We start from the raw sequence: 23,190 nt of genomic DNA, 5'->3' as shown, positions 1-23,190 counted from the left end.
AGTTGTCCGGTAGCTCTGGCTGACGGGATGATGTGGGATATTATAGTGAATATGGCTATGCGGAGTGGGCGGGGCTATACACTCAGGTTTATATATATAGATACATTCATTATAATTTGTTATAACTAACCGTAGTTAGTTACTATGCCGGGGCAGCCCCGGCCTCTTCAGCTAGTAGATTATAAAAGGGTGAAAAAGGATCATGTGTAAGTGACCGGGAAGGGAAACCAAATAACACCTTGTCCTCCTTGCAGGTCCCTGACTTCTGACTACCAAGGTGAAGGACTAGAGGGAGGTCCCATGAGCGAGAGTTCCAGGTGGCCGGCGTTACCCTCTAGGTTGGTCCCGCTGCCCAAAGTGCAGAGGTGGAGCAGTGGGAGGTGGTCCCCGAGTTTCTGGGCAGCAGCTCCAAGCTCTAAGCTTTTATTGTCCCAAATCAAGGCACTTTTAAATTCAATTGGTAGATTGTCAGTTAGTGAATTCATTTCCCAATCACTGTCCTCCTTAAGACACTTCAATTGTATGTGCACACAGAGCTTTTCTAGGCTCAGTTTTTTCCACCCAGATTTGCATGAAAAAAATCTTCTATGTAAGTGGAAGAAATTTTAAGAAATCTTAATCACACACAGCAGCCAGAAAGCAGTACATATTTTAAATTCTCAGCCTGTAAATTTTTGCTTTGTAGTTTTAACACAGATCTCACTTCCTTGGTTATCTTAGATTTTGTCTCTTTAATGGCTAGTGTGAGCATGCTCCTACACATTCCATGAAGAGCTGTATTTGGTGTTCATGCTGCCCTTGGCACTTTAAGTGGTCATACCCCCTATTGGTTAAATCAGAATAACACCTCATTCAACCATCAGTGTTAGGCCTCCTTCACACACCCTGGTGATTCCTGTACAGGAAAAAGCAGTACTGGTGAGATCCGTAGTCCGTGTACGGATATGACATCCATGTTTTACATATCTGTGCCGTCCGTGTGACACATACCGGCGCCTGAGAACTAGTGATACAGTTTGCGTTGTTTCCAGGCGCTGGCTGGCTGATCATTGAGATCAGCGGTAATAGAATACAATGATGGGAGTTGTGTTCAGCAGCTGTGTAACTTCTGTGCAGAATAAAGAATTAAATAAAAAGAAAAGACGTGGGCAATTTTCAGAACCAGCACAGGGAAAGCGCATGGCTGAGGGATAATGTTAATAATCTGGGACAAGGACAATATCCCAGAAGGTTCCCAGGCTATTAATAATAGCTCACAGCTACTTGTTTAGCCTTTCCTGGTGAATTTATGGGGGACACAACGGTCCGTGTGAAAAACCTGACAGGTGCGCCCCACCACTGAATACAATGTGTGTGTGTGTCTGGATCGCCCGCCAGGGCAGTGGGGTACTCGGTACCCGGCCGGTATTGCAGAGGGAAGTGTCACAGCAGTGGTGACCCAGTCCGTGGCCCTGGGCGTCCATGTAAAAGGGGTTGAGCGTGGCTGATTAAAGTTTATAAGTGGATGATACGTGACGCCACCTGTGGTGATCGGCAATGAACGGGTTAAGCCGATGCTGCAGGCAGATCCTCTGGGACAGATGGTATAAGGCAGCAAGATGTAATAGCTCCCCACAGGTGGAGCTGTGGTCCCAGGGCAGTGGTAATAGGGGTTGAAGAAGAGGGTGTAGTGTCTGGCACAGAGATGTAGCAGTGCTGGAGGGTTTGCAGGAAGAATGCAATGACACAACAGGGTGCAGTTTCCGTTACCTTTACTGTGCTTTGTAAGTGCAGTCCAGGGTCCAGATTACAGATGGAACAGAGGCTGGCCAGCTTGGAAGCAACTTAGGAATCTCTCTATGCAGATGGGTTGTGTAGCCTCCTTTCTAGCGCTTTCTGAGGTACTTGCAGTACTGTGTTACACTGAAGTTCCACTTGCTTGTTCTCTTTTAGAACTCCCTCGTATGGCAGACAGCTGTAGCCTCCTTCTTCTGGCTCACACGTTGCTGTTGGGCCTACGAGTCTTATGTGGGAACAGAGCATTTACAGCTTCCTATTCCTCCGGTTTCTGCTGCAGGAACATCAGTATCCATACAACCTTGGAGATCGGACTCCAGACCATGTGCTACAGCTAGAAGTGAGCCTGAACTCTGCTCAATCCTCCAGCTCATCTCCTCACATCCACACACATTTCCCTCCTCACATGAACTGACTAATTTCCACTTCCTGGCCCCCAGAGAGCAGCTCCTCCCCAGTTTTGGTTCAGTGCTCCCTCTGCTGGCCTGGAGTGGGAACTGTGCTGTATGTTGTATTTAACTGATAGAGAGACCCTTCATTGCTTCCAAGCATGACATCACACTCCCTAGGAGGAAGGCAATGCCACATGTCCGTACTTGGGGTCCTAAAAAAAGCGGACTGTATACGGACACAAAAAACAGACATGTGAAGAAGTCTTTACACGAATAGGTTCTATCTTATGTCTTCTGTCGGACATCTTTTTTGGCCATATACTCCTTTTTGATGTAGACTGCCAAACTGGGCAATGTGTGGTGTGCACTGCACACTATCACGATTCCCCGCTATTCACAGTGCCAGCTGGTAGTTACATGACCTCATATACTTTATATTCGATTTGCATGCTTTTTGTCACAGGCCTGACTAGATTCAGCTGGTTTTCCTCAATTCACTTTTATTGAAAGAAGCCGAATACATCTAGTCGACATGTGACCCCCAAATATGCAAATCACATGCATGAGGTGACATGATCGCTTTTGTGAATCAGGGAATCGTAATAGCGTGCACCCTACAAGCTGTTGTGATTTGGCAGTCACATACAGTGAATACAGATGCTCGTTCCAAGTCTGTGCAATCTATTAAATTACATTGGCTGTATGTTTGGGCCCGTTGTCTTGCTTCAAAATAAATTTAGAGCCAATTAGACGCCTCCTTGATCATCTTGCTGCCTGCTTCAACTAGGCGTATACTCAGTCTACATCATTAAAGTCATTAAGCCCATCAATGCATTTGACAACACCGCATTTTTCCTTAATTATGCCAGACATATTGTTCAGTATGTCCAGGGACATGAGCCGGAATGTTGACACTTCTAGGTTGAAATGATGTTTGCTGGCTTGTTGAATGGTTGCTGACTGCCTATTGTGTCACTCCATTGAACATTTTTGATTTAAATGATTACCTGCTGTGACATGTATTTATTATTGTCCATATTACTATTCACACTAGTCATCTCTTGAATTAGAGCTATACATTTATGCGGTTTTGTGCCAAAGCCCATTATCTATGAATCTTGCATACTGCACTTTATGGACCTGTGATCTGAGCCAGCTGGCACAGGAAAGGAAAGAAGGAGAAAGACGTTGAACAGAAACCTGACCTTCCATAAGAAGGAAAGACTAGTACGGAACGTAGGAGTAAAAGGGAACAGAGGACATGGGTTAGAGGAAGTACCCTGCCTAGAAGTTCTAAGCGCAAGGCCGGGGCTCGGTCCCCGAGGTTGTATGGACACTAATGGTTCTGCAGCAGACAACGGTGGAGTAGTGGGCTGTAAATGCACTACTCCCATCTAAGACTTGGGGGCACAACAGCAACATTGATAGTGAGACGGGATTCAGGAGTAAGGAGTCCCCGAAGCAGGCTACAGCTGTCTGCCGTACAAGTAGAGTTCTTGGGAACATCTGTCAGGAGGAACTCCAGTGTAACTCAGTACTAGGAGATCTTCACACTTAAAGGCGCTATAAGAGGAGACGTTCAGAAAGGTACATGTTGGCAGAGCGTTGGAAGGGAGCATTCCATCTGGCCTGGAGGTTGATTGAGCCTCTGACCCGGAGGACACGGCACGGAGGCAGGCACCGGTGTGTACAACAGACTGTGAGTAAAGCTTTGGAACTACAAGCCCCGGTGTCCTCTATTCATTCCTGCGCCAAAACACCTGGTACCGCTACATCTGGGTACCAGCTTCTACACTGCCCGCGCCTCTTAGCTACCCCTACATCCACACTGCCCTGGGACTACATCTCCACCTGTGGGGAGCTTCACCATCTTGGCTGCAGCACACCACCAGTCCCAGAGGATCTGAATGCAGCGTCGGCTTAACATCTCCCTTGCCGAGCACCACAGGTGGCGTCACAAATTATTCATCAATTCCTCTTCATTGTTCTTGCACCCCCCTTTTTGCCATGGAGCCCCAGGGCCACGGACCGGGTCACAGCTTCCGTGACAACTCCCATTGAGATCAACTGACCCGGTGCCGAGTACCCCAATAGCCCTGGCCGGGACGCTCCACATGCACCCCTCTATCATACACCCAGCTCCTCTATCTCATGCACCCCTCTAACATGCACCCTGCCCCTCCTCTATCTCATGCACCCCTCTATCATGCACCCAGCTCCTCTCTATCTCATGCACCCCTCTATCATGCACCCAGCTCCTCTCTATCTCATGCAGCCCTCTAACATACACCCTGCCACTACTCTATCTTAAGCACCCCTCTAACATGCACCCTGCCCCTCCTCTATCTCATGCACCCCTCTATCATGGACCCTGCCCCTCCTCTATCTCATGAACCCCTCTATCATGCACCCTGCACCGTCTTTCATGCATCCCTTTATCATGCACCCTTCTATTGCATACATCCTGCACACCTCTATCTCATTCACCCCTCTTACACTCACACACCCTTGCACCCTTTCTTCACAGTGTGCACCCCTCTAACCCTCACACACCTCTGTATCGCTGCACCCCCACACAGCCTGCATCCCTTTATCACTTACACCCACCACTCCCCATGTATCCTGTTCCCTCATCACCTCTCACAAATTGCCCAATCTTCGCCTGCAGCTTCCAGCCAGCAAAACTCTGTGGTTCCACACCCAAAAGTCACATGAGCATGACATCGCTGCATGTCCTCTGTACCACCACTACAATGTACGTTTTTTCATCTGTGCAGGGAGCCGTTTATTGCTTATCTGCCCCTGCAGCGTGCTGAATCCTGGAATTCCCACTTTTCTTACTTAGTCTGGTGAAGGGCAAGGGGGGTTTAACATTTTTTTTCTTCATGATGGCACCGCCCTGCCACCTGCCGCCCTAGGCTCTTGCCCTCCAGTACCTAGTGGCTAATACTGCCCTGGTTGTATGTTTACCAACTTATACTCCAGATAATTTCTTTTGGTTTTGCTTTAGGTTTTTGTACTCAGTGGACGTAAGGGCCTGGCCTCCCTTTCTTTGAGCTTTACATTACGTTTATATAGCTTCCATAGCTGGGTGTCCATAGTTGTATCCCGGTACTGCTCGGCCCTTATTTACAGTATATTGAGGTCATTTTTGACACATGGTAAATTTTAATACTGAGTACACCTTGTACATTTTATTTTTATCATACGGTTGTTAGTTTAATGGCCATTGTGTACATGCTCCTACACATTGCATGTATACCAACTTATACTCCAGTTCATTTCTTTTGGTTTTGCCCTAGGTCTTTGCACTCAGTGCACACAAGGACCTGGCCTCTCTTTGTTTGAGCTTGACATAACATTTATATAGCTTCCCCTTGTTGGGTGTCCACAGTTGGATCCCTGATTGGCCCATTTTCACATTGCCGTCACTTCAACTCATGGTAAGGTTTTAATAATAGAGGTTTGGACCGTCCCGACCGAACACCTTGGCACTGGTGGGATAGCTTTTAATCTTTGTTTGACCAAAAGCAGTGTTAAGGCTATGTGCACACGGTGCGGAATCTGCTGTGGAATTTTACGCGCAGATTTGACTAAATCCGCAGGTCAAATTATCTGCATTTTTCATGCGGATTTAGTGCATATTTTGTGCGGTTTTACTGTACTTTTTGTGCAGTTTCCCCCTGCGGTTTTCCACTTGCGGATTTCTAGAATGGAGCAAGTGGAAAACTGCAGCAAAACCGCACAAAAGAAGCGACATGCTGCATTTTTCAATCCGCAGCAAATCTGCGTGGGAAAAAAATGTAGCATGTGCACTGTGGATTTTTTTTTACATAGCCTATAATGTTACTGTACATCACATGCAGTTCTTCTGCGAATTCGCAGGGCCAAATCCGCTGCAGATCCGCAGCAGAATCCGCACCATGTGCACATAGCCTTACTAAGCATCTTATGTGTTTTATTTGGACTATTGCTTTTTACTTTCTTACAACATATTTCCATTCCATTTTGAATTTTTGTTTTTTTTTATCTTAGATTTCGCTTCTATCAAAGCAAATACTGAGATCCAGTGCAAATCTGTTGCAAAATCTGGATGTTCACACATTCAAGTCTTGATATGAATTTTGCAGCGAGTTTGCCTTAGATTAGCAGAAGGCAGTTTTTATACGTGAACATTCTCTTCTGAGAGGCTCTAGCATCCTGTTCTAGCAACTGTTTCACATCTATACGTGCACAGCAGCAATAAGGGAGATAGTAGGTCAATATAACTATACTGAAGTTTTCTTTCAAATTATCTTCCTTCAATACCATCATAAAAGAGAATTGCACATATATTTTTACAGCAATTTATGATGGGACTAAGCAACAAGAGATGCAAAAATCAGACTTATCTTCTGTTTCTCAAAGATATTCGTAGCATTTTTGATTAGATTAGAAATATACTTTATTCACTTATGTTCCTTGTTTTTAGCAACCACAGCATAGGATTTAATTACACAGATACAGCAGCAGATAATTTCCTTTTTATAAAAGTTTTCATTATATTTCACAATAAAGTAACTAACACGGCATCATGAACAGAACTGGCATTCATAGAGGCCTATAGAAAAATCTGGAATAGTAGGGCAGTGTATAATGTAAAAAGCAATGCCATTACGTCCTATTGCAAAATTAGAACCTCCAAGGTGAAGCCAGGATCCCAAAAAATCACATAAAAAGAACCAATCTTGTTTGTGCATCTGCAATACAGTCCTGCTCCAATAATGTTAGCAACTGGTGTATACTATATGGCCCAGTAGTAGTGTACATAAAAATGACAGTGCCCCATTCCAGAAGTCCTAATTGGTCCCTTGCCCTTATAATGCTGTTACAGTGACCTGAACTAAGTATATATACGTCCCACAGCATGATGCTCCTAAAGTGCCCCACGCACAGTGTGATGACTTACCACAGCTCCACTACACACAGTGAGAGGTCCCCCAACAGCATGATGGTCCCAGAGCCCCCACAGGCAGTATGAGTACCCCCCAGCTTTCACACAAAATATAACGTTTCCCTCCACCCATCAGACAATATGAAGGTTCCACAATGAGTTCCTCCACACACAGTATGATGTTCCCCTCAGAGCCCCACACAGTATGAGGGCTTGTACACACAAAATGATGTCCACAGCCCAAACAGACAGTATGAGAGCTCTAACATACAATATGATGTCCCCCACAGGATGTATGAGGGCCAGCATACCATCACACAAAATATGATGTCCCTCACAGGCAGTCTGAGGCTTACCATGGCCCCACACACAGTATGAGTTCTGCCCACAATATAATGTCCCCCACTTCCTCGACAGGCAGTATGATGGCCTACACACCCAATATAATGTCCCCCATAGGAAATTTGAGGGCCCCATTATCCTACCACACAGTATAAGGGCCCCTACACACAATATGATGTCCCCCACAGGCAGTATGAGAGGCCTCCGCAGCCACTGTATGGTCTCGCCACCACAGTATGAGGAACTTCACACATATTTTGATAGCCCTGTAGCCCCTGCCCCACACACATGCACAGTAAGTTGCCCCCACAAAGCATCATGTCTCCCACAAGTACTGACAATGAAAAAAAAATACAAAACTACTCTATTTCCACCGTTTCCCCCAGGTGTCCTCCTGTCAGTGCACTGTGCAGACTGAGGCTCCGTCTGCATGGAAGGCACAATCTAATGATGTAATCACACCGGCTTTGTGGAATCACTTAGGCTACTTTCACACTTCAGGCTTTGTAATCCGGCGCCTTGCGGTGAAAAGTCGTGATACCGGATCCGGGTGAAACCACTGACACCGGATCCTTCTTTTGGCCGGATACGCTGTTGCTGAAATTTAAAGGAATGTCGCACCAAGGAATAGCGACAGGGATCCAGGGACAGAGAGAGAGAGGCAGAGATACAAGCAGGGTGGTACAGCAGGAAGCTATCGGCTCACCCAGCTAATACAAATACCGTTGAAATTGTGATGACAGATGGGGGAATTAAGGAGGAACGCGGTGACACTGGACACTGGGCCCCCCCCCCAGCTCAAGGACCCCCATAGTGGCTATGTGGTCTGCACCTATGGATGATATGCCCCTGATATGGCCTAAACTATGTGGACACTTGCTATTTGATTAATTAAAGTGTTTCAGCCACACTTTCAAACAGGTGAGCAAAATCAAGCACACAGACATGTGATATCCATAGGCAACCATTCATAGTAAAAATAAAGATGTTTCAGTACCAGAAAAGCCCACAGACTATGAGAACCTACACACTTTTTTGAACATTCGACCCCTTCAAGGCCTGGACCAGACGAATTTTCATACACTGTATCTCTAACATGCAGACACTGGGCAAATTCAGGATTATTGGCAAGAATGTAATATGGAGTTATATCTTCACAAAAATAGCACAGTTTACTTGTGAATTCTGGTAGCATCCTATGATAGTGTCACATTTACAATATCTTAACTCTTGAGTATGACCCATATACTAACAGCAATGTTAGTGAGTATCAGATTAAGGGCATAGACACACTGCCGTATAACTCGTGCGAGAATCGCATCGCACTGCACGGACTGGCCGGCACCTCTCCTGCCCTGAGCAAGACAGCGTGATGGATTACTATGCAGCTGTCAAGCTCAGGTCAGGAGAGCCGACAGCCAGTACGAGTTTTACGATGTGATTCTCGCACGAGAAATACGGCAGTCTGTCTCTGCCCCAATGCTCATTATATTTTGTAAATCTTACCAAGAACAACATCTGCAATGCTGTAGATATAGTATATCTTGACTTCAGCAAAGCATTTGACAAAGTCTCTCATACAATCCTTATTGAAAAAATGACTAAGTATGGAATGGACAAGGCAACTGTTAGGTGGATTCATAACTGGCTTAGTGATCGGACCCAAAGAGTGGTCGTAAATGGCTGCACATCCAGTTGGAAGAATGTCTCAAGTGGGGTACCACAGGGCTCTGTCCTGGGCCCTGTATTGTTCAACATCTTTATCAACGATTTAGATGAAGGAATTGAGGGTAAACTGATTAAATTTGCTGATGACACAAAGCTAGGAGGGATAGCTAATACTAGAGAAGAGAGAGAGAGGATTCAAAAAGATTTAAATAAACTGGAGAAGTGGGCAGCAACTAACAGAATGGTTTTTAACAGGGAGAAATGCAAAGTACTACATCTGGGGAATAAAAATGAAAAAAGCATATATAGAATGGGAGGAATAGGGCTAAGTGACAGCACATGTGAAAAAGACTTGGGTATACTAATAGATCACAGACTGAATATGAGTCAACAGTGTGATGCAGCAGCAAAAAAGGCAAATGCAATTCTAGGATGTATTAACAGAAGCATACAGTCTAGATCACGTGAAGTAATTATTTCCCTCTACTCCTCTTTGGTCAGACCTCATCTGGAATATTGTGTCCAATTTTGGGCACCACATTTTAAAAAAGACATCAACAAACTGGAGCAAGTTCAGAAAAGAGCGACCAGAATGGTGACCGGTCTGCAAACCCTGTCTTATGAGGAAAGGTTGCAGGATTTGGGAATGTTTAGTTTGCAAAAGAGAAGACTGAGAGGAGACTTAATAGCTGTCTACAAATATCTAAAGGGCTGTCACATTGTAGAAGGATCAACTTTATTCTCATTTGCACAAGGAAAGACTAGAAGCAATGAGATGAAGCTGAATGGGAGGAGACACAGATTAGATATTAGAAAAAACTTTTTGACAGTTAGAGTGATCAATGAGTGGAACAGGCTGCCACGAGAAGTGGTGAGTTCTCCTTCAATGGAAGTCTTCAAACAGAGGCTGGACAGACATCTAACTGGGATGATTTAGCGAATCCTGCTTTGAGCAGGGGGTTGGACCAGATGGCCCAGGAGGTCCCTTCCAACTCTACGATTCTATGATTCTATGAGTTTGTAAGTTCCCTCCATGTTTGGTGGGTTTCTTCAGCGTTTCTCCGATTTTCTCGGAGACTCCACAGAAATACTGATAGGGAATTTAGATTGTGAGTCCAATAGGGAAAGAGATGATGATGACTGTAAAGTGCTGAGCCTGCAGCATGTAGGTCTGTACCAGAGGTGGTGCTGTGACCCTCAGGATCTGGCATACTTTTTGGTATGGTGGCTAGCTGCCAGAGCAATGCTATGTGAGGACAGACTACGCTCAGTAACTAATTCACAGCTGGAAGATGTTTGTCTGTTTTTCATAGAAATCGCAATCTTCAGTAAATTAACTTTTAGAAATACACAAGTAGAGCCAGTACATTGACGATGTCTACTTCATTATCTTGGACAGAAGTGAGAACTTGATTCATTGTGCAGAAAGTAAACAGAATATTGTGCTGCCAATTTTCCACCAAACGTTTCTATTTAATAGATAATACCTATCAAGTGCAACCATATAAAGCAACCTCTCCGAGATAGCATTTTACTTCATTAGCAGGTGATTTCCTTCCGAAATCTAACATTTTGCTCTGATCACCTCCAGCCAGTGATAAGACAGGCGGCGATCAGTAACGCAGTAATGAAGCATTGCACTTCCTGTACTGCTTTAGGAAACCTTTGGCAACACGGTACAAAGGCTAAAAGCATAAACTCATTTTCCATACTGATTAAAAGGAACTTGAATCAGTAGAGGGAATCTCGATTCAAGGAGCAGGATGTCGGGTATCCTCTGGCTCCTCTGTACATTGGCCCTTATCGGTCCCTCAACCCAAGATGTCACAAGTGATGCCCAGGCATTTTTACAGGAGTATCAAAGAAACGCAGAACCCCTGTATCATCAAAGTGCTCTAGCACAATGGGAATACAATACTAATATCACAGATGAGAATGCCCAGAAAATGGTATGTAGATTTCTGAATAGTTGGCTTTATTGTTTCTGAGCAGCGATTGTTCTTTCTTTATGTATACTATACAGTGTATGTTGTGTGACGCATGCATCTATCACAAAGAAAGATATTGATAAATTATGTGATTCAGTGATTATTTGGATAAATGCAAGTTATCTACTGTATATAAAATTAGGGACACCTTATTGATTGCTGGAGGTCTGACTGGTTTGATCCCCATTCATCCTGAGAGTAGGGCTCTAGGGCTTCATCTTTAATAAAATGGAGGTTATCAGCGTCTACTTTATTCATTGTCTATTGGACTGCTGGAAATAGCTGAGCACTGTACTTAGCTTTCTCTAGTACTCCCAAAGACAATGAATGGAGCAGAGGATAAATGGAGAAGAGATTGAGCAGTTCTGGAGCCCCGTTCTTGAGATCACTGGGAGCTTAAACTAATGAACCATCAGTGGATAGCGGATTAATTGTCATTCTAAGAATAATCCTTTGACTCCTAGACATTAAGTAAATATTATGTGACGCCTCATTCCGCAGATGAACCAGATTATTCTGACAAATGATCCTTTGACACTAATGTATTACATTATTGCCATCAATTAACCAAAAGAGAATACATTTTAACAAATGAATCTACATGTCTGTATGTCTGACCTCAATTAAAAATAATCTCTCATTAGGATTGTGTAAAATGTTACGTCCAAAGGTGGCTCACGTGGATTTGTGGACCTACAGTGCCACAGGAGCGGGCCTGCCTAGGAAGGGGCATAGCTAAGCAGCTAACAAGTGTTCACTGGAGCTCCTGATAGTGGAGACAGACTGGGCTGCAGGTAGCCACCATGTACCACTCCTAGGCTGATCTTGGTTCTGCATCTGCTGAGGGTTGGATTCGCTGACACAGACTAGGGTTATGTTCAGACACACCGATTTAGGATACGGGATCAGGGACTGGCCGCACACGGACCTGGGGACAATGTTCAGTAGACTGGCCACACCGGTACCAGCTGACTTCGGGAACAGGACTGGCAGCATGGGAACCAGGGGACAACGTTCAGGACACTGGCCGCACCAGGAACAGGGATTCGGGTTTAGGACATGACTTCACCATGACCAGGGGTTCGGGTTCAGGACTCTGGCCGCATCGGGACCAGGGTTTTGGGTTCAGGTCCCTAGCCACTCTGGGACCAGGGATTTGGGTTCAGGAAATTAGCCGCACCAGGTCCAGGGATTCGGGTTCAGGAAACAGGCTGCAGCAGGTCCAGGGATTCGGTTCAGGAAATTGGCCGCACCAGGTCCAGGGATTCGGGCTAATGACACTGGCTGCACTGGGACTAGGGATTTCGAATTCAGGAAACTGGCCGCATCGGGACCAGGGATTCGGATTGAGGACACCAGCTGTAAAGGGACCAGGGATTCGGGTTCAGGAAACTGGTCGTACCGGGTCCAGGGATTCGGGTTCAGGACACTGGCCGCATCAAGAAAAAGGAACCTCACAACTGCACTGGTAGAACACCAACTACCTAATGACAATTCATCGCTTGGTGACTCCAGGAGTTGCGGCACGCACACCAGGAAGAAGCGGAAGCACGCCGGGGAACCACGCTGCATGGAGGGAGAAGGGGACACCAAGTATGGGCAACGGCCATTGTGCCACATAAAACTAGGCAGGAATTGTTCATTTCAGAGAATCTTGTGTTGTGGTTTTTTCTTTAAGGGCTGTTTAGCCTATTTCAATGGGATTGCATTTAGCTTCAATACCAGATACACTCTATATAAAATAGTGGAGTTTTTTATGGAAGATAGCAGCTAAACACATTCTTTGGCCCATGGTGATGGCACTGACTCAGGAGCTGAGCATAAGTCACTGGCAGCAGCTGTATATTACAGCGAATACTCTTCTGCAACGTCCAGAATAAGAGATGACTTTGATCACTGTTGTATGTCCTCTTAAATGACATGGTCAATATTGATCACGTCACTTAAAGAAGCCCTCCTCCTCCTCCTCCCATCAAAGTTTTTATCCTCTTAATATATTGTAATCATATTATATAGCACCGTGTACTTACAATTTCTCAATTTTCTTTTCTACCCAGATAGTTTTTCTCTTTCTCTGCTCTATGTACTGTATAAACAGGAAGTCTCTTGTCCCTGGAAGAATCATTCCCCTCAACTCCTGACCCAGCTGTTTCCTCCTCGTTGTCTTTTGCAGTGATCACTCATACAGGGAAAATTGACCTCCTGTTTTTACATAGAGCTTTGAAGGATTCAGATAATCAGTTTTTAATCACGTGATGTCATTGACCTATTGGAAAAGAGAGGAATTAACTGGGTAGAAATGCAAAATGAGCAATTGTGCTATATAATATGAGGACTGCAATGTATTAAGAGGATAAAAATTTGGATGGTAGTGTCTCTTTATGGTTATACAGAAGAAGGGGAAAATCACCAATAAGGACAAAGAAAAGAAGAAAAAGTGTAATAAAATGTTGAGAAATTAAAAAAAAATATATCAAAATCCTGCTTCATTTTATAAAAAAAAGTTGTTACTGCCTTTGTAATGATCTGTCATGTTAATTTAGTGGGAAAGAAAAAAAAGTAAAAGTAATGGCAGAATAACTGATTTTTTCTGTTTGCCAAGCATCATGTTTAAGGGTATGTGCACACACTGCAGATTCACCTGTGGGTTTTTTCCTGCGGAACCGCAGGTAAAACCGCAGGTAAAGTGACCTGCGGTTTTGCTGCGGTTTGGCCTGCGGTTTTGCCCTGCGGTTTCACACCTCTACTATGTTAAAGGTGTGAAACCGCAGCAGAATCCGCAGAAACAATTGACATGCTGCGGAAAAAAACCTGCAGCTTTTCCGCAGGTAAAAAACCGCAGCGTGAGCACTGCGGTTTTTAAAACCCATAGGCTAACATGGTAAAGTACCATGTCTGCGGAAATGCTGCAGTTCTGCTTGGCCAAAACCGCAGCAAAACCGCAGCGTGTGCACATGGCCTTACTGTTTTTAATGTTTATTACATGTGATTATTGGAAGTCCCAGCAGAGGGACATGAAGTGATAAAGTTATTTTCTGGTGATGGCTCTTATAGAGAGGACATTTCCAGAGCAGGCTACCCCTTTAAATCAACTGCACTATTTCATGGGATAAATGAGCAGTATGAGTAGTAATAACCTTTTAATGGAAACGTGCCATCTATATAAAAATTCCTTTTAATCATAATCTAGAAAATGTATAATCATCTCAGTAAATCATTGTTACAAATTGCTAGAAACAATGATGTCACAAACGATTAAAGATATAGAAAAGTACTTTGCTCTGAATGTTAGGTTAGTCCGCTATGTCATCTCCAAGAGTTATCTGAAAATACTGATAAGGCCATTTACACCGAAATTATACCTTAATACCTATGTATACAGGTGTGCTTGGATATGGATGTGATAGATGGACATATAATGGGCTTTAATAGGTGGGACATAAAAGTCCTTGAGGACAGTAGGAGGTGGACGAGTGGTGGCTGAATACCTGTTTTACAATGCATTGTAACCTGTGTGTATATGATAAGTGAATGTGGTTCCTGACTCGGCAGCATAAAGTTTCTATTCATGTTATCAGCAAAGAAACTAATTAATCTATCAGTCTGTTCATAAAAGTACAATATAGATTTATGGATCTGTTGACTGTGGATATAAGGCCTCTTTCATACATCAGTTTTTTCCAATCAGTTGCAATCCGTCAAAGTTTGAAAAAACGGATCCTGCGCAGATTGTGAAAATCTGATGCGATGGATCAGTTTCTTGACGGAGAGAGAGTGAGAGATAGAGAATTTTTATATGTTCCAGAATGGAAAACGCATCTGTAGGGGTTAAATTAAAGGAATAGAAATTATTCCGGGCATGCTAAGTTTTAAAAACGGAATCCGGCGACGGATGTCTTTTGACGGACAGCGACGGATCCTGCGCCCATAGGCTTCCATTATAGCCAACGACAGACGGCACTGGATCCGCTGCTGTCCGACTTTTTGACGTAGACAAAAAACGTTGCTTTGTGTGTCGTCTCCGGCCACCAGACAAAGAATTTCCGACGGATCTGTCGAACGACGGATGAAACGTGCGGCCATCCGTCACAAACCGTCGCTTATACAAATCTATGAGAAAAAACGGATCCAGCAGCATCAGTCGCTGGATCCTTTTTTTTTTTCAAAAAACGACGGATTGTGACTGATGGCAAAAAACTAATGTGTGAGAGAGGCCTTAGATATACTGTATCATGCACCATTTGGACATATACTGTAAGGTTGTCCAAAGGAGGATAGTTCCTTTAATGGGGTTGTTTCTTATTCATTACTGAGTATAATTGCTAAGTGCTGGGAAAAGCTAAGAAAATTGCAATATATTTCTTATTTAAAGAAGCTTTCCTTCTCCTATCAGAGGTATTATCCTCTTATTGCAATTGTCTTATTCTACAGGGTGGGCCATTTATATGGGTACACCTAAATAAAATGGGAATGGTTGATGATATCAACTTCCTGTTTATGGCACATTACTATATGGGGGGGAAACTTTTCAAGATGGGTGGAGACCATGGTGGCCATTTCAAAGTCAGCCATTTTGGATCCAACTTTATTTTTTCCAATGGGAAGGTGGTCGTGTGACACATCAAACTTATTGAGAATTTCACAAGAAAAACAATGGTGTGCTTGGTATTAACGTAACTTTATTCTTTCATGAGTTATTTACAGGTTTATGATCACTTACAAAATGTGTTCAAAGTGCTGCCCATTGTGTTGGATTGTCAATGCAACCCTCTTCTCCCACTCTTGACACACTGATAACAACACCGCAGAAGAAATGCTAGCACAGGCTTCCAGTATCCGTTGTTTCAGATGCTGCACATCTCGTATCTTCACAGCATAGACAATTGCCTTCAGATGACCCCAAAGATAAAAGTCTAAGGGGGTCAGATTGGGAGACCTTGGTGGCCATTCAACTGGCCCACGATGACCAATCCACTTTCCAGGAAACTGTTCATGTAGGAATGCTCAGACCTGACACCCATAATTGATGGTATGGTGAGGTATATGGGGTAGAAAGATAGTGGGGCCATTCTTCATCAATGGAAACCTCAATGCCACGGGATATCTGAAATTGCTACATGATGATGTGTTGCCCTTTTTATATACTGAAGATGGCACGTTCCCTGAGTTTTTCCAGCAAGATGGTGCACCACCACATTATGGGTGTCAGGTCTGAGCATTCCTACAAGGAATCTGACCCCCTTAGACTAGCATTTCTCTTATGGAGTTTTGCAACGGTGTGGACTATCTGATTTAAAAACAACCTGCTGCCCCTCGACATGTTTCACCATTGCTGGCTTCTTCAGAGAATGAGGCTGGAAAAACACTGATAGGGACTGGATTCGGTATAACAGACTAAGCTGGATTCAGAGCCTTTTCAGACAGGTGCTGTCACAATCGATTTTTGGATCCGTGGCAGAGTCTGGATTCTTATAGAAACCTTTTTCCTTTTGCCCCCGGTGGCCGCTGGTGTTACTACAACTGTAGTTGTTTTGCTGCTTCCTATAAAAGGTTGTCAGGTGTTTAGCTCCTTGTTGGTGACACTGGTAATTTGCTAACCAACCTTGGAGAAGAGAGGAGCTATCTGCAGCAGTGCTCTTGCAGCATATCAGAAGCAGTGGTGTTTCTGCTGAAAGCAGAGTTCGGGTGCCTACTCTGCTGCCTCGGAGCATTGGCAGCAGAGAAAGCTAAGTTGTTTGTTTTTCCCTGTTCGTTATTTTCCCTGGTGTTATATTAGTATAGCAGTGGGACCAGTGTCCGCACTTGCTAGTTTCCTAGTAAGGGATAGGTGCAGGGCAAGTGAGGGACTGAGGTATCCTGGTCTGCGACAGGTTGAAAGAACCTGTATAGGGAACGTGAGGAGAGTCAGGGTTCTTCCTTAGGGGAGTGCAGGAGGTGCCCACTTCCCTGTTCCCTATTGTAGGGCCCACCATTGTAATTGTGTTCCCTGTGTCCCCTTGTTTGTCTTTGTTGGTCTTGTGACTGACCGATCGGCAGGTCGTCATGCAGGGCCAGTCACATCGTGACATTATCACCAACCCGTGCTAAACACCTGACGACCTTTTATAGGAAGGAGGGGGTTGGTCACCACCTGCTGGCTGATTAAGCATGTAGTAACACCAGGGGCCACCGGGGGGAAAACCAGCAGCAAAGCAACTACAGTTGTAGTAACACCAGCGGCCACCGGGGGCAAAAGGAAAAAGGTTTCTATAAGAATCCAGACACTGCCACGGATCCAAAAATAGAAAGTGACAGGTGCAGCTTCAGTGCAAGTACCGTCTATATGGAAATACAGGGTCAGGATAACAAGCTAACTTTAATTAAATAGCTAGAGGGACCTGGCAACATACCGTTGCCCATACACAATATAGGGAAACTACAGGTGTTGCTCAGGCACCTCCCAACTGGGAAGGGTGCCTTTTATATAAAATGCCTCCCAGCTATTGGCTGAGGGTATTTTACCAAGTGTGCACTCTGCCCTTTTAAGAACAGCAGCATGCACCCCCTGGAAGGAGGAAGTCGGTGTCCCTACGGAAAGAAGGGAGAGGGACTACACAGGAACGCCGGCATAGCATTACACACCCTAATTTTCATGTGATCTGGGCGTAAAATCATCAGAGGTAGAGTCACATAATCGTTTTCTCACCATCCGATAAAAACGGTCCTGTAACACTGATCAAACTTTGCTCAGAGTTTGATCAGAGTGGCATCAGTTTTTCTTGGCTGTAGAGAGTAAAAAAATTCTCTACTTTCTCCATTCTGTCAGTCTGTGAAAATTGGATGTTATGTAAGTGGGGTCTGATTTTTTTTCATGGACCCTTAGACGTGCATTGCTTAGCTCTGTATAACCCCGCCACACCACTGATTGGCAGCTTTCTGTGTACACTGTGCATAGACAGAAAGCTGCCAATCGGTGGAGGTGCTGGGGTTATGCAGAGCTCATGAATATGGAGGACAACCTGGCAGCAGGTTTACTAGTCCTCTAATGATAATCTTATGATACAACTTTTATTTTATCAAAACTACTGCCAGCAGCCCAGTAAGTGACACATCACTGGAATCAGGGTCTGTGTGTATACCTTATGCTGCTCTCAGATTAGGTGGCAAAAATCTGGTGACAAATTCCCTTCAAACTTAGAAGATTTTCTTAAAGTTAAGCAAGTCGAAGAGGTCTTGTAAAGGTGGAGAAATAGAGTATGTGTTTGTCTTCTATAGCAATATATAGTCTAAGTGAAAACAGTTACCGTACATAAGAATATTATTTTAGTGATTGTGGTAGTTTTTCAATGGCTTACAGTAAGTGCTCTTGAAGTAATAAATCTCTATGTTATGCCTCCTTTATTGAGGGAGAGGGTTGAGGTTTGACCAATAATTAACTATTAGGTGTGATTTCGAGAGTAATAACTTTTGAACTTTTTCTTGCTTATGCAGAGCAATAAATCTTTATTCCGTACATTCTGAATTTTGTGATCTGAGTCTGAACTGGATGCTGTGAGGTTAGAGATGATTGTGAAGGCATGCTGAACTAGTACAATCCAATTCTAGGGCCTCATTAGTTGTCCATTTTGTATATACTCCAGCCATGGTCTTTCCTATGTGATGTATATACTTCAGCCCCGGTGTCTCCTTTGTGATGTATGTGCAGCAGTCTGAGTCTCCTATGTGATGTACGTACAGCAGTCTCGGAGTCTCCTACGTGTTGTATGTACAACAATCTCAGACTCTCCTATGTGATGTATGTACAGCAGTCTCGGAGTCTCCTATGTGTTGTATGTACAACAGTCTCAGAGTCTCCTATGTGATGAATGTACAGAAGTCTCGGTGTCTTCCACATCTTGAGTTCTATAAATGTAACGGGCAGTGATTTCCCACTGTGAGTACACCGGCAGTGTAATATACATCTGTATTCAGTACAAGTTACTGCTGCAATTTATTTACAAAACTGATGCAAACTTGGAAAATCAGTTACGAGTAGCAACATCATTCATGTCACCTAACATCACACGTCTCACCATAGAGAAGCAGCTACATCCATATCATTAGGGGTGAGTTAATAATAATAATAACAATTTTATTTCTATAGAGCCAACATATTCCGCAGCACTTTACATTTTAGAGTGGACTTGTACAGACAAAAGACATTACAGCATAATAATAATCACTTAAATCAACAGCTACCAAGAGGAATGAGGGCCCTGCTCGCAAGCTTACAATCTATGAGGAAATAGGGGAGACATGAAAGGTCGATGGTAATAATTGCTTTCATTGTTCAGTAATGCTGCAAGAACCGATTATCAGCCTGAATATGTAGCAGTACAGACACAGAGGGCTATTGAATGCATAAAGCATGTGAGAAAATGATACGAGGAACCTGGTTATGATAAAAATTTTGAATGGGTAGCACAGGGATAGTTAGATAAATGTGATGAGGCGGTAAACCAGTCTGAAGACTGTGAGTATTGGGTATTAATCGAATTATCCTGGGTAGTGCATTCCAAAAAATTGGCGCAGCACGTGAGAAGTCTTGGAGACGGGAGTGAGAGGTTCTGATTATTGAGGATGTTAACCTCAGGTCATTAGCATAATAGAGGGCACTGGTAGGGTGGTAGACTGAGACGAGGGAGGAGATGTAGGGTGGTGCTGAATCGTGGAGTACTTTGTGGGTGAGAGTAATACGTGTATATTGAATTCTGGAGTGGATGGGTAACCAATGCAATGGTAGAGGTAGAGGCATCGGTGTAACTATTGGCAAGGAAAATGATCCTGGCTGCAGCATTCAGGGCGGATTGGAGAGGGGAGAGTTGGGTAAGAGGGAGACCGATTAGTAGAGAGTTACAATAGTCCAGATGAGAATGAATAAGAGCAACATTGAGTTTTTGCAGAGTTGAAAGTAAGAAAAGGTCGAATTTTGGAAATGTTTTTTGAGGTACAGATAACAAGAGCGAGCCAGTGATCGGATGTGGGGGGTGAATGAAAGCTCTTAATCAAGTATGACCTCAAGACAATGGACACGTTGCTGGGGAGTAATGATTGAACCACACATGGAAATGACAATGTCAGGCATAGGTAGGTTGGTAGAGGGAGGAACGTTTTTGACAGGTTCAGTTTCAGATAGAGAGGGGACATGATGTTGGAGACAGCGGTAAGACAATCACTGGTGTTTTCTAATAATGCAGGTGTGATGTCAGGAGCAGAGGTGTATAATTGAGTGTCATCAGCATAGAGATGGTGCTGGAAGCCAAATCTACTGATTGTTTGTCCAATAGGGGCAGTGTACAAGGAGTCAGCCACAGAAGTAGAATAAAACAATTAAATGAATTGATTATGAAGGGCAGCAAAGTGGTTCTGTGGTTAGCACTGCAGCCTTGCAGCGCTGGGTTCCTGGGTTCAAATCCCACCAAGGACAACATTTGCAAGTAGTTTGTGTGTTTCCGCGGCTTTCCTACGGTTTCTCCGGTTTCCTCCCACGTCTTTAAAGCGCTGCGGAATAAGATGGCACTATATAAGCAAAGCATAATAACCAGGGCTACAGTATAGACATCACAGGAGGAGACACAGGGGCTGGCACAAAAAACGCATTGCACGCTATCGCCACCCACAAATTACATCCTGATGCTAGCACTGGCTGGGCAAAATTCCTTCATTGCACACAACTTTCAGTAGTGATCGCTGCATGCACGTGGCTTTGCTTCCAAGCAAGAAGAAATTAAAGGACCAGTGGCCGGCAAAATGCAGCTGCTGGCCTGAGCATGGCGGTCAAAAGGAATTTGCCCAGGGATCGGAGAATAGGTCCGCAGGCCTGGGGTTCCCCACCTATGCCCTATAACAACAGTAAGAATAACAATATGATGATTACATTTATATATCTTTCTTTTATGCCCTTGTCTTTCGCCCAAGTTATCCTGCCGCCCATAATGTCTACTATTTGATAGTCAAACGCTATATAATACTGCAGTCCATTATATTGCATAATCGTATACTGTTCTGGCAAAAATAAAGAGACCACTGCACAGTTTTATAAAAATCAGCTTCTCTACATGTCTGACAGCCATTGCATTCCAGTGTCAGTTGAATTCCAACCAGAGTACACCTCATTCTACTTAATGTGCTTCTGATTAGGTGATCACTTGAACCAAATCTTATTTAATGAAGGAAAGTATAAAAAAAACCCTACTGTGGCGTTCACAATCCTCTTGGAATAGGACAAGCTGGGTGGCAAAACAAGTGCTAGTAATATCCCAAAAGTAATAGGAATGAAAAATAACTTTTAACCATGCCAAAGGAGTTGAAAAGAAAAGTCTTGAGTGAGGAAAAGAAGGGCTCAATTCTGGGTTTACTAGCAGAGGGATACAATCAGCTTCATGTTGCCTCCATCCTTAAAATTTCTAAGACGGCAGTTCATTACAACAAGGTCAAGCAGCAGACATTGGGGACAACAAAGCTACAGACCGGCAGAGGGTGAAAATGACTCTCAATTGACCGGGATGACCGTCATCTTATTTGAATGTTACTCAGCAACCGCAGGATGACATCAAGTGACCTACAAAAGGAACGGCAAATGGTAGCTGGGGTGAAGTGCATGGCAAGAAAGTTCGTACAGGCTCCTAGAGACAGAGCTCAAGTAGAGACAGAGCTCAAGTCATGTAAAGCTAGAAAAAAAGAGTTTCATCAATGAGAAGCAAATGAGAGCCAGGCTGAAGTTTACCAAAAACCATAAGGATTGGACCATAGAGGACAAAACTAAGGTAATCTTCTTTGATGAGTCTAATTTTCACCTTTGCCCAACACATGGTCGTCTAATGGTTAGACGGAGACCTGGAGAGGCGTACAAAGTACAGTGTCTTGCACCGACTGTGAAATTTGGTGGAGGATTGGTGATGATCTGGGGATGCTTCAGCAAGGCTGTAATTGGGCAGGTTAATCTTTGCGAATGAAGTATGAATCATGCCGCATACAATGTTATCCTGGAAAAACAGTTGATTCCTTCTGTTCAGACAATGTTCCCCAACTCTGAGGACTCGTTTTTCAAGCAGGACAATGCACCATGCCACAGAGCTAGGTCAATCAACGTGTGGATGAAGGCCCACCACATCAAATCCCTGTCATGGCCAGCCTAATCTCCAGACCTGAATCCCATTGAAAACCTCTGGAATGTAATCAAGAGGAAGATGGATAGTCACAAGCCATCAAACAAAGAACTGATTAAATTTTTGTACCAGGAGTGGCATAAGATCACCCAAAAGCAGTGTGAAAGACTGGTGGAAAGCATGCCAAGACACATGAAAGGTGTGATTAAAAATCATGGCTATTCCACAAGATATTGATTTCTGAATTCTTCCTGAGTTAAAACATTAGTATTGTTGTTTCTAAACGATTATGAACTTGTGTTCTTAGCATTATTTGAGGTCTGAAAGCACTGCATTTTTTGTTATTTTGACCATTTCTCATTTTCTCATTTTCTGAAAATAAATACAAAATTTAATGACTGGAAATTCGAAGAAATGTTGTCAGTAGTATATAGAATAAAAGATCAATTTACATTTTACTCAAAAATATACCTATAAAGTAAAAAATCAGACAAAATGAAATTTTATATTTTTTATATTTCTTTCAGGGTGCAGTTGGGCCCAAATGGTTCTGCAAACTTGTGGCCTCTGTTCACACGGGATGCATTCTAGTTGGCACTGGGCATCCCCCCTATATGGTGTTAGGCTATGTGCCCACGTTGCGTGTTAAAATGCACACTGAAAACCAGACTCCTTCCCAGAAATCGCGCGTTTTTTCCGCGCGATTTCACCACGATTTTATTGCGATTTTGCAGCGATTTTCTCAAGCACTTTCCAAGCGATTTGAAGCATCGCTTAGAAAGTGATTGACAGGTTGGTCACACTCGTCAAACATAGTGTTTGACAAGTGTGACCAGCTTTTTACTATTGAGGCCGCCTAAGCAGCCTCCCTCAATAGTAAAAGATAAAATGTTAAAAATGATAAAAAAATAAAAAATTGGGGTATATTTACCTTCCGACGTCCCGCGCTGCCATCCCGGGCCTCA

At 43.8% G+C, this 23,190-nt stretch overlaps 1 protein-coding gene across 1 annotated transcript in view; it reads left to right on the top strand.

Moving 5' to 3' along the window:
• The first annotated feature begins 10,803 nt into the window (after positions 1-10,803).
• ACE2 (angiotensin converting enzyme 2) overlaps positions 10,804-23,190 on the top strand; it is a 129,293-nt gene continuing 116,906 nt past the window's right edge. The window contains exon 1 of the mRNA XM_073565258.1: positions 10,804-11,060. Coding sequence (XP_073421359.1) covers positions 10,875-11,060 — 186 coding nt within the window. The 5' untranslated portion in view covers positions 10,804-10,874. The remainder of the gene's footprint in view (positions 11,061-23,190) is intronic.

This window comes from Dendrobates tinctorius, unplaced genomic scaffold (assembly GCF_039654945.1).
Source record: "Dendrobates tinctorius isolate UK_male_01 unplaced genomic scaffold, ASM3965494v1 ptg000016l, whole genome shotgun sequence".
NCBI classification, from domain to species: Eukaryota; Metazoa; Chordata; class Amphibia; order Anura; family Dendrobatidae; genus Dendrobates; species Dendrobates tinctorius.
This window is presented reverse-complemented; position numbering and strand designations above follow the sequence as displayed.